This window comes from Mus caroli, unplaced genomic scaffold (assembly GCF_978045245.1).
Source record: "Mus caroli unplaced genomic scaffold, Mus_caroli_1 scaffold_6, whole genome shotgun sequence".
Classification (NCBI taxonomy): domain Eukaryota; kingdom Metazoa; phylum Chordata; class Mammalia; order Rodentia; family Muridae; genus Mus; species Mus caroli.
Window position 1 is genome coordinate 102273846 of NW_028227261.1, and position 16931 is coordinate 102290776.

Below are 16931 nucleotides of genomic sequence, written 5' to 3' on the forward strand. Positions count from 1 at the left end.
TGGTTAAGAGCACCCGACTGCTCTTCCGAAGGTCCAGAGTTCAAATCCCAGCAACCACATGGTGGCTCACAACCATCCGCAATGAGATCTGGCGCCCTCTTCTGGAGTGTCTGAAGACAGCTACAGTGTACTTACATATAATAAATAAATAAATCTTTAAAAAAAAAAAAAAATTAGTGATATGGCTGAGCATGGTGGCGCACGCCTTTAATCCCAGCACTCAGGAGGCAGAGGCAGGCGGATTTCTGAGTTCGAGGCCAGCCTGGTCTACAGAGTAAGTTCCAGGACAGCCAGGGCTACACAGAGAAACCCTGTCTCGAAAAACAAAAAAACAAAACAAAACAAAAAAATAGCAATGCATAATAAAAATGAGGATGATCACAACCTAAAGAACCAAAAGTCCCATGCTTGAATTTATTCCACAGAAAAACACCCATGTGTGCTCTGAGCATCAAATCTTCTGAGTTTAAAACAAATGAGAGCAGCACAAAGAGATTAGGCACAGTGGGTTTCATCTTACCAATGGTTTTTTTAAGGGCATCTAATTCTTCTTGTTGCTTATGATAAGAGCTTTGCTGAAGTTTAGTTTGCAATAAGTCTCCCTCCTCTGTCTTCATCTCCCACTGCTGTTTCAGTTGGCGATACCTTGAAAAGACAAGTTTATAATATAAGTATCCTTGGTGTCTGTGACATGCATTCAAACATGAAGCTCTTACCTAAAGCAATACAAACAAAATAACCTCACATACCACAAACAGAATTCGATGACATTGGTTACCATGGAAAGCTATCGCTTCAGGTAAACTGTAAATGGTCAGGACACCAAACAACTATTTTCAAATAAGCCTTAATTTTACAAAATACTAGAAGTGATCTTTGAATAAATTAAGTTTATGTAAATGCAATAATATACCTGTATCTATCCACTAATTACTAAAAAATAAAGTTAATACCAATTCATAATATATAAATACATAAAAATACATAAACAATATATAAAAATTGTCTAAACCTGGCTACATATTTATTAATTCCTATTTTCAAATGTGAGTAACAGTAATGTTTCACTTCTTATAGTGTAGGAAGTCATGGGATTCACCTTAAGCAGCTGTAATAAGCTTTAGCAATGGCATACTTTTTCTCACGTTCTGGCTCCTCATCTCGTTGCAAAGTATTTAGCTAACTCAGTTGCAGTGAAATTTCAAGTTCATATAAATTCACAACACTAGAAATTCAGAAGCTCTGAAGAGAAAGGATTGGCCCAAATCTAAACACTATCTTGAGTGTTCTTACTTGAAACTGTTTGACAGTAAATAAAACAGCACTTTCTTTTCCAAGTCATTAAATATTTGTAAAACACAGAAAGTTTAAAGAAAATTATATCAAAGGCCTGATACAATATATAAGAAGGGCTTTTGCTGATCCTTAAATATTTTTTAATTTTTCAAAATCAGTTTCTTTTACCTCAGTGCTCTAACTAGTCAATAAGCAAATCTGAAGAATAATTAACTTCCTGCACCTAAAACAAATAAAAGATGCAAAGCCCAGAGCATTATGAACTCGCCAGCACCTTGATAAAGCTGCCACAGGATGGAGAAACTCTGATGAATCTGCTGCACAACTGATTAACATAAATAAAGATGTGGGGGGAAATGGGTGTTTTCACACAATTTCATACTGGCATGGCCACTCTCTAACAGAATATGAACATCTCTTCCATACATACAGCAGACCTCACATCTTAGTGTAATTTTAAACTTCAGGAATTGAATGTTATTGACTTACACAAATCATTTTATCTTTTAGATTTATTTTACATTTATTCAGTATTGTAAATTCTAAACAAAGTGTTTTTTTACAAGTCTTTGCTTACCATCTTCAGAGAGACTGGAAAAATTACAATTATATTTCAAGCAATGTTTGTAACTTTGCAATACTTAGTGCAGAAGTGTCATGGCAAGCACTGACTCCTGGCTGACTCTAAGGCATAGTAGGTGTTTGCTCAGTATTTGTGTTTGGCAAGGGTTTTCCTGGTCATCCTCCCAGATTTTAGGGCTGACAACTATTGAAGGCTACACCACATTGAGTAAATTCTAAGATCTCACGTGTCCTCTAGAGCATGCCAGAATATCAAAGCTTGCCCCACCAAACCCAGCTCGTCACCAATACCACATATTTTTTCAAGAAGAGGATTTCTTTTGTATTTACTTAATTAGACCCTGGTAACTTCTTTTAAATCAGGGAAAAAAGAAAAATGGGTAAAAAATTAGACTCAATTTATTATAAACTTAAAAGTAAAATCAGAGAGTCAATTTCCAGTAATTTTCTATCATGCAGAATGTGTATAGCTTAATCCAACAGAGACTCTTACTTTTCGGCAACATGTTTAAGACCTGCTAACTCCTCTTCTAGAGCGTGCAGTTCTTTCTCCTTGGTCCTCAGCTCATCTTGAACATCTTTGACTTCTTGAAACTTGGTTAAAATCGAAGCTGCCTGGGACCTAGCACCTGGATTGAAGCAAATTAACAGAGGCTTTGGATACAAAGTTACCACATGCTTATTAAATATTCTTTTCTCAAAGAATTATACTAGAAATGATCAAACAGCAAATCCTACACTGTACTTATAACAATAAGGAATCTATTCCAATATCCAAGCCTTAATAAATACACAGCTGCTAAAAAAACAATTCTTGGTAGATGTGGTAGTTTATTAAATAACCACTGCTCTATCTACTGGATCTATCTTGCTAAGTTTTCACTCCAGACATTGAACTTGGCCATATGGTTTGTTCTGTCCAATGAAAGAAACCTAACCCTTGAACATTAGTATACAGTTTATCATTTGCTCTAAGGAAAACATGCTGAAAAGAGGAATTCTTCAGAATGAGTTACAGTAGAACAGGAGCAGAGCCAAATGACCTGTAGTAAATGTAATATAAGTGAAATCAACTAGCTCATAGAATGGGGCTTTATGAAATTCACTATACATGTGTTATCCAATTACCAGTTCACTATCTGTTTTAGGACTCTGAAAAGCAGCTAGTGCAAGGAAAAAAAAAAACAAATACTATACTCGAGACAACAATCTTCAATATTTTCTGGTACAGAATACTATTACTCAATGTTATTATATTATTAGGCCAGAGTACTGCAGGATAATCATTGTTTTCAATTCATTAAAGCACCACTTCAAGATTCAACATGGGCAACAGCACATAGCAAAGTGAGTTATTCAATTTCTTGAGAAAATGTGTAGTTAGACTAAGAATTTACAAAGTAAAAAAAACCTTTGTAACTGCAACTGAGCAGAAAGTATGCCTAAGGAAGCCCATATTCTCATCACTATCCATGATGATTTGTTTGGCCTAGGAAGTAGCACTATTGGGAGCTAAGGCCTTGTTGGAATGAGTGTAACCTTGTTAGAGTAGGTAAGACCCTAGTCCTAGCTGCCAGGAAGCCAGTATTCTCCTAGCAGCCGTCAGAAGTGGATATAAAACTCTCAGCTCCTCCTGCACCTTGTCTGTCTGGATGCTGCCACCTTCTTGTCTTGATAATGGACTGAACCTCTGAACCTATAAGCCAGCCCCAATTAAATGTTGTCCTTTTAAGAGTTGCCTTGGATACAATCTGCAAAACACATGAAACTCAAGAAGAAGGAAGACCAAAATGTGGATACTTCGCTCCTTCTTAGAATGGGGAACAAAATACCCATGGAAGGAGTTACAGAGACAAAATTTGGAGCTAAGACACAAGGAAAGACCATCCAGAGATTGCTCCATCTGGGGATCCATCCCATATACAACCACTAAACCCAGACACTATTGCATATGCCAGAAAGATTTTGCTGACAGGACCCTGACATAGCTCTCTCTTGTGAGGCTATGCCAATGCCTGGCAAATACAGAAGTAGATGCTCACAGTCATCTATTGGATGGAACACAGGGCCCCTAATGAAGGAGCAAGAGAAAGTACCCAAGGAGACTAAAGGGGTCTGCAACCCTATAGGAGGAACAACAATGTGAACTAAACAGTACCCCCCCTCCCCAGCTGTGTCTCTAGTTGCATATGTAGCAGAGGATGGCCTAGTCGGCCATGAATGGTAGGAGAGGCCCTTAGTATTGCAAAGATCATATGCCCCAGTACAAGGGAATGCCAGGGCCAGGAAGTGGGAGTGGGTTGGTTGGGGAGCAGGGAGGGAGAAGGGTATAGGGAGCTTTGGGGATAGCATTTGAAATGTAAATGAAGAAAATATCTTATAAAAAAATGAGAGCAATGAAACCACAATTAAAAAAAAAAAAAAGAGTTGCCTTGGTCATGATGTCTGTTCACAGGAGTAAAACCCTAACTAAGATCCTACCCCAGTGACTGGACTAGCCTAAGAGCAAACAGGAATACACTTTAGAGGACTGAGCTACTGAGGTGATCCATGACAGTTAATCATAAGCCACTTGAGCGCTTTGACACTCTTCTGTACTTTAAAAAGCAACTGGAAATAGAGAGAGAAACTGACTCAGAGGCACACACAATTTACCAGAGAATTATTAACACAGGTAGATATACAACATACCTCCACTCAATGTTCCATGAGGATCAAATACATCACCCCCAAGGGTTACAGTTCTGGTCATTATCCTTTTATCAAAGGCCACTTTTTTGGCATTATCCATATTGTTACAAACAAATGTTGTTCCAAAGACAAATTCCATTCCTTTCTGAAGTTCTGGTTTATAGTCAACCAAGGAAAGAGCTACATGAACGTTGTCAGGACCAACCTACAAGGAAAAAAAGATCTATCACGGGACACACTACTTTCTTTGAAATATAAACTAGTAAGAACTGCAACAATATATCTAAATTTTATATATATATATACCTAGTAATAATTTTTTTTTTACTTTAAAATATAGTTTTAACACTGAAAGACCTATTACCAACTAAAATAGTTTAAATACTAAGCACTAGGGTGGTGGTAGGTCACCCCTTTAATTCCAGCACTTGGAAGGCAAAGGCAGGTTTGAGTTCAAGACTAGCCTGGTCTACAGAATGAGTTCCAAGACAGCCAAGGCTATGTAGAAAAACCTTATAATGGCAGTAGTTGAGGGGTCGGGGGTGGGGGTGGGGGCTCCAAAGCACAAACTACTATGGACTGTAAGTTTTTTTCAAGAAGCCGATACCAAGTTCACACATCTAAATCGGCTATATAAATACAACTATAAATTAAAGTGCAGTAATCTTTATATCAGCATAGTTACAGAATTTTGGTTTCAATTATTAATAGTATGTTTCAGCCAATGTTTTTTTATTCAAATGAACTACAGCAGCCACTTTAAAAACCGGAAATAAGCGCAATGAAAGGATAAAAAGGACAGGCAAAGCCCTAGTCTTCCACTGCCATCACAGCGTCTTTATGAACTTTACTCACAATGGCCAACTTTCCCATGTTCTGACAGCAGCAAAACAGCAAAGGCAGCACCATGCTCAGGCCTCCTGAGCCAGCAGACACAGCATTAACAGATCTGGCTATAAACTCTAGGACAAAGTGTTCTTGCTGGTGTTTGAGATTCCAACTCACTAAACCAGGGCTTAAATCACAGGCAAGTTAAGTTTGTGAACATTCCTGACACAAACTAAAACAAACAGAAGCCACTTTTAACTACAAGGGCATTTTGAATTTATTTTGACTGAAATTTTCTCAATAATACTGAAGACACTGGGTATCTGCTTAGTGTCTTAACTACAAATGCTATTTCTGGGTTTCACCTAACTTTTGAACTCAAAACCCTTACAAAGCTGCTCAATAACAAGATCATTTTATTGAAAAAACATATTTGGCTTCTTTTTAAAAATGATCTTATGTAAATTGGTGTTTTCCTGCATGCATGACTGTATGAGGGTGTTAAACCCCCTGAAGTTAGCATTACAGACAGTTGTGAGCTGCCATGTGGGTACTGGGAACGGAACTTGGATCCTTTGGAAGAACAGCCAGTTGTCTTAACTGCTGAGCCATCTCTCTCCAGCCCAGCTTCATGTTCTGGATCAGTATTCAGCGCCCAAGCTGGGTGCTGGAGAGAAGCTTGTTGAGAACAGCGGCTGTTCTTCCCGTCAGGCAGCTTGTGACCCCAGCTCCAGGGCAGCCAAGGACATGCGCATACCGCATATGTTCATACACAGCCTTAAATAAAAGTAATAATAATAAAAACAAATCTTTTAAAAACAATCAGAATGTATGGTAAAATAAAAATGTATTTCCTTGTACACTTCTACTTTCTTACTAGCAGATACAGCACAATAGGGGCCATGTTTCAGTTGTCCAAAATTCTATATGAATATATCCCTTAAAATTACTATTTGCTAGAGTTAAAAGAAAGAGATAAATGTGTAATTAAGACAAAATAAGACTTACAAGATTCTGAGCGACCCTCAGAGTTTCAGGAGCAATACATCTGGCTGAAATCTTATTGAGAGGAATTATTGTGTATCGACGCTTCAACTCCCCCTTTTCTAGTAGCTTCTTAGCAGTAACCTAAAACACAAATATGAAATTGTAAGAAAAAACACTAATGGTGATTAAAAACACTAAACTAGAACGCATACAAGTTTAGGGTTCACCAAATATATGTGTGGTGTGTTTCCCACTGTAGACTCTAAAAGTATACAAACTAGATTATAATTCAGCCTTCCTGAAGATGTTTTTGTGGGCATATAAATGAACTTGGAAGGTTTTTTGCTAAGTGATGTAAGTCAGAAAAAGTATTGCACAATGCCATTTACGCATAGAATCTTAAAAGGAGAAGCTGATGTAGAGAGACTAGAAGGTGAGATTGGTGAGGAGAGAGCAAGTACACAGAAGCAGGAAAGGGGCGCAAGTCTGCAATCAGAAAAGGGAGCTAGCTGTATCTGGAAATACCATGTATATGTAGGATGCCTTCTGCTTTCTGCATGGTGTGTGTACATGCGAAGAACACACAGAAAACTAAAAGATACATCATAAAATGTATGTGATGAGGTTAATTTACATGAACAAGAACAGTGAAATCTGAAGAAATGTAAATAAATCCAATGTTACTGTAATAAAAAAATTGTGAGATTAGTTTACAAATTTAAATAAATATAAATTTGACAGCAGAGATGAAAATTAAATCTGTCAAAAAATTAACTAAAAAGCTTAAGTGGCTCAGAGGACTACAAAAGCACAGAATTTTTCTACCATTATATGATTTTTTAGGCAGAATATTAATTTTAAATTTTCTTTAATTAATATCCATTTACCTCTGTGTCTACTACAACATTGTAGAGTCGTTCCCCAGCCACCACTTCCAGAGCTGTGGCTGTAGAATTATCTTTCACATTTATCAGAGAAGCTACAAGTCCTTTCACGGAATTTCGATTCCAGTTCTTCTCTGGGTCCCTAAAATTAGAGAGGTAACCAAACGTTAATGTTAGGTAAATATTATACTACCCTAGTTAAGAACTCCAAACAAATGAATTATAATAGTTAGAAAATGTCAGCTATTTTCTGAATTGCAATTAAAATATTTCAATAAAATTAACACAGACTTATTGTTTATCTTTAATTATGTGCATGCAGGTGAGGTGTCCCTGTGGGGCGGTAAATGCACATGAGTGCAGTTCTTGTGGAGGCCACAAGAGGGTGTTGGATCCCCAAGAGTTGAACTTAAGGGTAAGCCACCTGATGTGGGTGATAAAAACTGAACTTGGGTCCTCGGAAAGAGCAAGCAGTGTGTGCTCTTAACCACTGATCCACTTCTCCAGTCTCTTTCTAAAAAAATTTTCAATGTAATGGAAACAACTTTGGTGTTCTAATCTCTTTAACACATAAGTTTGGTTATGTCTGCCCTAACAAAGCAGTAGCAATAGCTCAGTAGCTCAGTAGCTGGGTACGTCCCTCACATGCCTGATACTCAGGATTCAATGTTCAATATTGACACTGAAAGTAGGTGAAAAATGAATGCCTTAAGAACCCCATGTAGAGCCGGGCGTGGTGGCGCACACCTTTAATCCCAGCATTTGGGAGGCAGAGGCAGGCAGATTTCTGAGTTCGAAGCCAGCCTGGTCTACAGAGTAAGTTCCAGGACAGCCAGGACTATACAGAAAAACCCTGTCTCGAAAAACCAAAAAAAAAAAAAAAAAAAAAAAAAAAAAAAAAAAAAAAAGAATTCCATGTAGTAAAACAAATCAGAAGATGTAATGGCAGAATAACTTTGAAGGTAATTTGAACTGAGACTAAATCAATCACCTCATTTGATTTAAAATTAGTGATACTAGTATCTGTTATTTTCACAAAACCCCTCCATTTCCCAACATTTTACATACTTCAATTAATCAATTAATATTTAAGAAAAAAACGCAACTTAAAAATCTCTTTGTGAAAAATTTTCAGATTGCCTTTCAGCTCACATAAAAATGTACAGTGGCTCTTACTGTTATAACATGTAAGGTTTAAATCTCTTACTTGTATGCAAATTGAAGATTGGGAAACTTGGCCAAGAGAGCTTCATGTTTTCCTTTTAGGTTATTGATGTCACGAGACAGCTGCCTGTGCTTTTCCAAAAGCTTTTCCTCTTTGTTTTCTGAGGAGTAAATCATAAGTAGCTTGAAACCAGGTCTGAAAAGCATTACCACTTAGGAAGAGTAGAGCGTCCACTTCTATGAAGTACTCCAAGCAGCAAAATGTAAACTTCTAGCTAGTATTAAATAAAAGGTTGTTTACCCTAAAATTCCTATCAAGCATCAAATGGGCATGTTTCCAACATCAAAGTCAGATAACTTTCAATCTAAGAAACAACCTAAGAATTAAGGCCTCCTGAATGAAAATAGACAAATGTCAATTTTAAGCATTCAAGTGATTAAATATTATCAATTTTACAGGATTATTTTAGATTGCATTTATGAATAATACTTCTCTAATGACTAGATAAACTAATGCTTATTCATTTCCTTTTTTGTTTCTATGCATACAAGCCTCCTACTAAAGATTTGACCCTAAGGACATTTAAGACAAACCTTCGTAATTTAGCTTCTTCATTTCAGTTTCAAGTTTCTCTTTAGCTTTTTTCACAGCTTCAAAAGCTTCCTGATCCTTCTTGTAGCCACTGTCCATCTTCTTAACCTCTGCTTGCTTACTCTTCAGTTCTTGTTGGGCATGCTTCAGCTTCATCTGAGCCTGTGACGGATGGTTGTAACAAGAGTGGTATTAAGTAAACTGAGATTCAAACTGATTTAATTAAGACACTGAAATTGAAAATATAATTGCATAGTATCCTAGATTGATATTTAAAAAGTATTCATTTATCTGTGTTTTTAAAAATATTAATATAAATGAATTAATACTTTATTCTGTATTAATATAGTTAGCCTTTAGCATACAGTATGACATATTAATGAAGTTGAGAAATTTTCTGAAAGAATTACTCCAGTAGCTAGTTAACCATATACCAGACTGTGGTATTTCACTATTTTTATTGTCTTCCTTTTCATCTCATGCCTTTTTTAAACTTTATTTGCCTGCCTTTGTGAATCTCGTCTCTCCACAGCAAAGAAGTTTCATTGAGTGATGAGAAAACAAGACAATACAGAAAAGGAAAGCTAAACTGACAGAAATTCAATGCCACACATCTGATGTCCAAAGGTGACAATTTTACCCTTATGAATAAGTGAATACTGCTTCTTAAAGCCATACTTTTATCCTCAGGGTGTCCCTGCCCTATAACTCAATGGTGAATAATTAGTTTTTCCCAAATCCTTCAAAGTAAGTTGATTAAAAACAATAATTTAAAACTTTTACAGTACTGATTTCTTAAAAACTTTATGCCTGTCAATTCTGAATGAAGTTGAAAATATATTTTTAAGTGATTAGGATTAATTAATAAACAATAAGTGTTTCCAAGTACATATTTCACAGCATAAAAAGCATATATACACATGCAGTCATAAGCACTGCTCTAGGCTGAGCAAAGGACCTATTTCATCACAGCTCTTGACAATCAACATTACCAATATAGGATAAAGAGCTAATAGTAGAGATCAGAGGTTTGCATACAGCAGCAGCTACCACACCATGCTTAGCATGTGCACTTACCTGCTTGGCCTCAGTCTGAGCTTTGCTGATATCGTTTTTACAGGCTATCATCTGCCCAGCCAGAGTTGCTTCTGCTCCATCTTCGTTACTAGACAAGCCAGCAGAAACAGCATTGAAGTGCTGCTGTGCAGCAGCCAAAGCTTCAGCATCTTTATTGCTTGCTTCTTGAAGGCCATGCAGTCCATCTGTTATCTTTTTAACTTCTTTTTCCTTTGCTGCTAATGCTTTAGAATCCTTTCGGAAGAATGTCAAAGTGAAAAGGTATTTGAGAAAACAATTTTCAACTTACTTCATTATTAAATTTCATAATTTTGAGGGGCATAGTAAAAGAAGTAATTTAGCCATCCTAACTTTAAACACTGAATTCTCACTATTTGTGAGTGGCTAGAGTAGAAGCCGGGCAACTACAGAGTCAGTGTTGCACAGCCCTAATGGGAGGAAATCGCTCTAATGAGCTTGCAGTGATGGATGTGGGCTCACAAACAACTCTAGGCTTTCTGGCCTACATTAACTGATGTGGAAAATTCAGCATTGGTGGGAAAAATTTATGACTTCCATAGTGGATGTGGTAAGTTTACATACTTTGTTAGCCCCTCAGGTAAAAATTATTAAGTAGCTGGAAAATAAAAATACAACTAAAGGACTAATCCTTAGACGGCTTTGACTGACCTTGTTCATTGCCCCTGTTTTGATGCAGTTCTTAAAAGTAACTGCAGAATGTGCTGGCAATAAGACTTCCTAAGCCTGTGTTCTGGTCCCCTCTCCCCCTTAGAAATATGATATCTTGCAAGGCTTTAACACAGCCTTTCACATCACAATAGGTACATCCCATTCATTCCAGTGATCCCAGATCAGGATGTTTCCTGGTATCCCTCAGCTGCAGGTCAAATGGACAGACTCCATCCACCCATGACAACTTTCCAGGGTCATGTGGAAACAGCCCACAATATAACCCAGGCTTCTACATAATCACCACCTATATGTAAGATAGAGATCTGATTCCCCTAACTTGCCTAGATAGAGATCTGATTCCCCTAACTTGCTCAGTGATATAGATACAGCCAGTCTGATGACCAGTGCAGTGAATGAGAATGCTTTACAAAACTAGGGATCCAGTTTGTTTCCTGAAAAAGCCAAAGTGGCCTTAGCCCCTGATAAACAACGTCTCAATTTATGGTCAGAGATATATGGCCTGACAATTTAGGGAGAAAGACAGTAAACTGGAACGTGGTTACACTCTCCAGATGTTAGTGAGCTTACTACACACATCTGATAGGGGCTTGGGGGTATAAACATAGGAGTTCAGCCTAAGATCAAATTTGGGGGAAACATGTAATTTCATATTCCAAGTGTTATAATTCTTAAGAAGTGTAGGTTGTCAGGCCCTGAGCCATCTGGGAGGGAAGTAATACACAGTACAGGACTTAAGAAAACCAGACAATCTAGAAGAAAGATAGGAAAGGCTAAGAAAGATTTATGCAACCCAGTTAAGGAATCTGTATGATAAAGAGATATTATAGACCCAACCAGCTGCTTGATTTTTCATCTCAATTATCAGCCTGATGAGAATTAGAGTCACCTGGAAGACAGTCTACGGCTGTCCCTGTGTGAGAGGATCTTGACTAGGTTAACTGAGGTGAGAATGCCCACCCACCAAGGGTGGTACCATTCCCTGGGCTACCCTCTGAACCAGAAAGTGAGGTGAGCACAAGCATTCATCACTATTTGCTTCATGGCTGAGTGCAATGTGAGTAGCCAATTCAACCTCTTGCTGCTCTAACTTTCCTTTGATAACTTTCTCCTTTAGGTTACTTTCAAGATATTCCATGAAGAGCAATAGAAAAAGAGACTAAGGCACTAGACACGGACATTATTACTCCTGTCAAAACAAGGGGCAAGTAGAAATGAATTCACTTTTCAGGGCTTTCTTAGGGAGAAAATTAAGATGATGATATCAGATTGTAGAATAACTGCAGTGATCTAGTGCTTCTGTTCTGAGCGGGACCCTTTGGGACATTTGGGTATCAGTGGCCTTTGTTCCACTGCAGAACCTATTATTTACATTGTCATTTTGGCTGCTATGGAACAGAACACCATTTCTGTCTAGGCAGATATGCTACCTCACAGGTAAGGATTCATCTACAGCAGTCGGACAAACTTACTTCATGCCACATATATGTCCCATGGCCCAATAGGTTATTCAACAAAATCATGATCACACAGACTAACTGTATTAACTGAAAACTTGATACACTGATTGATCCCCAGGACCACATAAACCAGGAGTGGTGAAACACACCTATAATCTCAGCAAGTCCAAGGTTATTCTTAGGTACATGGTTACTAACCACTGTTACGATATGTGAGCACAAGCCCTCTTATTAGAAAGGCCTTTAGGGAATGGGGACTACACTAACAGAAAAGGCTGCCTGCCAGCACCATTTGAACAAAATGTCCAGGAAGTATCCTAGAGATTCAGTCTAAATAAAAGTGTTTGCATTGGTGGAACCAATTTATGAAACCCATGATGACCCTTTTGATCCTCTCAGTTAAGATGCCAGTTTTGAATAGGGCCTTAGAAGCACTGAACAAGGTAGGGTATTTATATGCACTGCTTTTAATACATTGTGAGTCTGACATGTAATGGAAATAGAAGTATCTTCAACCTACATGCATTCTGACTGGGGCCTGCGCAAACTTTGGGATGGCCAAAATGTCATGTCCTGAGAGCTGACAGATGATGGAATCTTGTACACTAGTTATGCCAGGGGTACCTTAGGGTCTAACCCCTAAGAATTCTACATACCACTAGGTCAGGAGCCTGCAGCTCTATGCTAACTAAGAACACTAGAAACCTATCCATAGGTAAAATCACTGTTTATGTCTGTTATCATACAACGGAGTCAGTGTTCTTGAAAGAATGATGTGATATAATACTGAATTTTTAAACGTTGTGATGGTCCTTGGCAGCCCTTTAATTTCCTCAAAAACTATATGTAACACAACAAACAGAGTTGCTGTAAACTTCTTATTAACCAAAGTGATTGTATGAATTAAAATTCCTGAAAAGAAGCTGCAGCTGGCTGTGAAAACTCCTGAAAGATCTAGTTTCTGCAGAGTCTGATAGACCAAGTGAAGTTTCAATACTATGGAGATTGGAGTTTTGTGTGTTTGGAGACTAACTGCTTTATCTTGGACTAGTTTTAGCCCTCTGGAACAGCCATGCCCTGGCCTATTCTGTATCTGAACTAACACTGAGTGACAATAATTTAAAACCTCTTAGAAGCTATTAACTAAGCATAACATTAGCTTCTGCCAATCCAAGATTTAAAAATGTCTTCAGATAGCATCTCAGGCTGGTAGAACAGCTCCCCCATCTCACTGTACCTGCCTCTCTGCTGTACTCACCAATGTATTTTAAACTTGTCCTCATTCATGACCTTTTTGTTCTGTAAAATTGTTTCCATGTAGGAACATGGAATTTGGAGTAACCTAAATCTGTGTTCCCAGGTCATGGTCACTCAAAATACCATCAGAATGAATTATCTTATTTCCTTAAGATGAGAGATGTAACTAGGTGTGATGGCAGACACCTGTATAATCCCAGAATTTGGGAGGTAGAGATAGACAGAGTTCAAGGCCATTCTGGTATGAGTTTGAGGACAGCCAGGCTGAAGAGTAAAATCCTGTCTCACCATCACCATCTCAAATACACACACACACACACACACATACACACACACACACACGCACACACACACACAAAGATGAGAGCTATGGTTTTTACATTAACAACTGGCAACACCTTTGTTGAAACATAAGCAGAGGAAGGTCTGAAGCCAGCCCTCCAACTTCCTTTTTCATTCTTTTGAAACAGAACTTGGACCACCAGGATTTGGGCCAAGTCAGTGCTCTAGGCAGATATGATCATTCCTATCATCTGGCAGTGGCAGTTGTTCTCCTGAGCCTAGTTACATGTGATCTGGCTGAGGCTCAACAATGATGCAGTGTATATCTGGTACACAGTAACAATCTACTGGAAGACGAATCTCCTCCTCTAGACTTGGGGCTAGCCTTAGGCAAAGAAAATGTACTAGCTTTGCTAAGGGGATTTTTCTGGGCCACAAGAGAACATAAAACAACTTTCCAACTGGCCCTGGACTAACAAATTTCCTTTTTCTGATATGGTGCCAGCGAATGGCTGTAAAATTTGTTGGTAGTGCAACATCCCTGAGATATGAAGAGATTGGCATTCCAGTCCTCCTCAACAACTGATGCTCAAATAACCCTGGGATTTAAAATTCAGAGCAGGCAGCTTTCTGAGGTCCCTTGACTACAGTTGTGATGCAGATGAGTCTGAACTCCTCTGGGTAAAGTGTTTTCAGCCTGAGAAAACTCAGCTCACACATTCTAGACTGTTGCTGACCCTCTCTAACTAATAACCTGGAGCGCGCGCGAGTCACGAAGTATCTGTGTATGCATCTTTTCTGTCTGTCTTACCAGACTTCTTTCCAAATGAGTTGCTAACCAGGCAGCCAGTACATAGTCAAACTGTTACACAGAGTTCATGGGAAAACTTAAGCCCGGCTTCGATTTGAACACATGAAACGGACTATGTAGAGATACAGCAGTAAGAGTTCTCTCTAAGAAACAAGTGTAAATAGAAGATGGAGATGTCTATACACTAGCCTGGGGCATACAAACATTTACAGATCAAGAATAAAGGATACAGAAAAGGAAACAAAGAAAAAAAAGAGAGAGAAATCGAAGTCTTATAACCTTGTGTTGAAGCTAAAGCTTTGTAAAAACAAGGGAGAAATAAGTCTAAACCAATGCAGAGAACCACACCTTTAAAGCTTAATAAACCCGATTTAAAAGATAAACATAAAATCAATACATTTCTGCAGCTGGGCACCACAAACAGAACTGTTAAAACATACTCAACATGCTTTGGCATTTTATTTAAAATCTTTCCATTGCTTGTTATTTATAATTATTTTACATATAACAGCAGTATCTGATAGGACACTGTGAAAAAAAAAAATTTGTTTTCACGACTTTAAAGCAATGTCTACTTTCAGTCACCCAATGGGAGCATCCTTGAACCACTCATGGGCTCTATCACACATACCGCCTTTGAGATTAGACACTTCTAGTTATACGAATGACCTACCTTGCACTGGCTGCCTACTCAACTTTTACACTCACCTTCTCCCATCAGTTTCTGAATCATGAATGTTTCTTTACCCCACCTTTTTTTTTTTTTTAAAGACCAGGTCTCATTGAAACCAAAGCTGACCTCAAACTGGTACCGCAGCCTCCTGAGTGCTGGGATTAGGAGTCTGAGTTACTCAATCCATCACCACTGGATTTTTAAAAACAGTGTCTATTTTATTAATTATTTAGTATATTTTATTATTCCAAGCAAAACCAAGCCCCTCAAAATTCTCCTATATTAGCAGTCAGTTATTATGTCTATCCTTTTCAAGGAAATGTACCTTAAGAATGATTTTTATAAAAAAAAAAAAAAAAGATTTTTATTCACTGGGCAGATGAGTAACACACCTATAATCCCAGTAATCCTGAGGCTAATGTAGGAGAATCACATCAGGGTTGAGTACACAGGGAATTCCAAAACTGCCTGGAGTACAAAAGAAGAGCCTTTGAAACATATAAACAAAATGCGGAGGGGAGATGGAGGTTACCACACCCAGCTTTGCTGGTAGAGTTCTGCCTAGCATGGACGAGGCACACATACACTAGGCCTGACAGTGTACCCCTGGAGTCCTAGCATTTGGAGGTATAATCACGAGACCAGGAGTTCAAGATCACCCTCAGCTACAAAGGGTGTGTGAGTAGTGGGTGCTAGGAAGTTAGAGCCTCACCTTAATAAGGAAGAAATCACTGAGACTCACTCACTCATGTATTTCCTGTAGTGCAATCAGGATCCTGTTTGGCCCTCAGAACACTTCTGGGCAAAACTTTCCTTATATCTATTTTCCCCACTACTGATTTATCCACATCAGTTACCACTGTATAACAACTATCTATTTACTTACTTTTGCATTTTCTCAACTAGACCCAAAAGGCAGAGAATTTTTTTAAATTATTTTTTTCCCAATTTTGTATTCCTGACCCAAACAACTAAACTTACCCCGTAGCTGACATTAAATATGAACAGTATAGACAAATAAATGTTACTGGAATTAAATCTTACCTCAGCCATAATGTTTTCTAGCTCTTTGCGCTTGGTTTCTTCACTAGCTAGGTTTTTCTTCTTGAGGTCAAATGCACTTTGAGACTTAGTATTAACTCGCTGGGCTTCTGCAAAAGCATCCTCTAGAGATTTGAGTTTGCCTCCAGTTTCCTAAAATCAGCACACACAATTCACATCACAACACATCATGTTACAGTTTTCTTTTGTGGTTTTTACAAGCTATATCACTGCTTTTCTTTAACAAAACAATGTGTAAAACACTGTCCAGTGAATCCTAAAGTCATGGTATAGTTTTTACAGAGGTTTATCTAATTTGTTTGTTCTGACCTTATCTTTTCTTCTCTCCAATTCTTCGATTTCACAATTGAGAGCCTTTATTTTTTTTTCATTCTCTGACAGTACTTCTTGAAGATTTAATATTTTATCCTGCATTTCCTTTAGCTCCCCAGCTGATCGTTCTTTGGTGTCTTCAGCCCGCAAAAACTGATAGGCAATATATAAACGACTCAGATGCTCTATCTCCCGCATTACTTTCTGGTACTCCAAGTAAGAAGATCTTTCCTGAAAGGAAAGTCACAATAAAGAGTGATTCAAATTCATACCTTTAAAACAA

At 38.0% G+C, this 16931-nt stretch overlaps 1 protein-coding gene across 1 annotated transcript in view; it reads right to left on the minus strand.

The window, feature by feature from the left end:
- Positions 1-16931, minus strand: part of Smc2 (structural maintenance of chromosomes 2) — a 54939-nt gene that overhangs the window by 20634 nt on the left and 17374 nt on the right. Inside the window, exons 8-17 of the mRNA XM_021159844.3 lie at positions 16646-16879; positions 16319-16468; positions 10102-10335; positions 9027-9186; positions 8476-8593; positions 7272-7410; positions 6406-6525; positions 4570-4774; positions 2372-2507; positions 521-645 (exon numbers count right to left, since the gene is read on the minus strand). Of these exons, the coding sequence (XP_021015503.1) occupies positions 521-645; positions 2372-2507; positions 4570-4774; positions 6406-6525; positions 7272-7410; positions 8476-8593; positions 9027-9186; positions 10102-10335; positions 16319-16468; positions 16646-16879 (1621 nt within the window). The remainder of the gene's footprint in view (positions 1-520; positions 646-2371; positions 2508-4569; positions 4775-6405; positions 6526-7271; positions 7411-8475; positions 8594-9026; positions 9187-10101; positions 10336-16318; positions 16469-16645; positions 16880-16931) is intronic.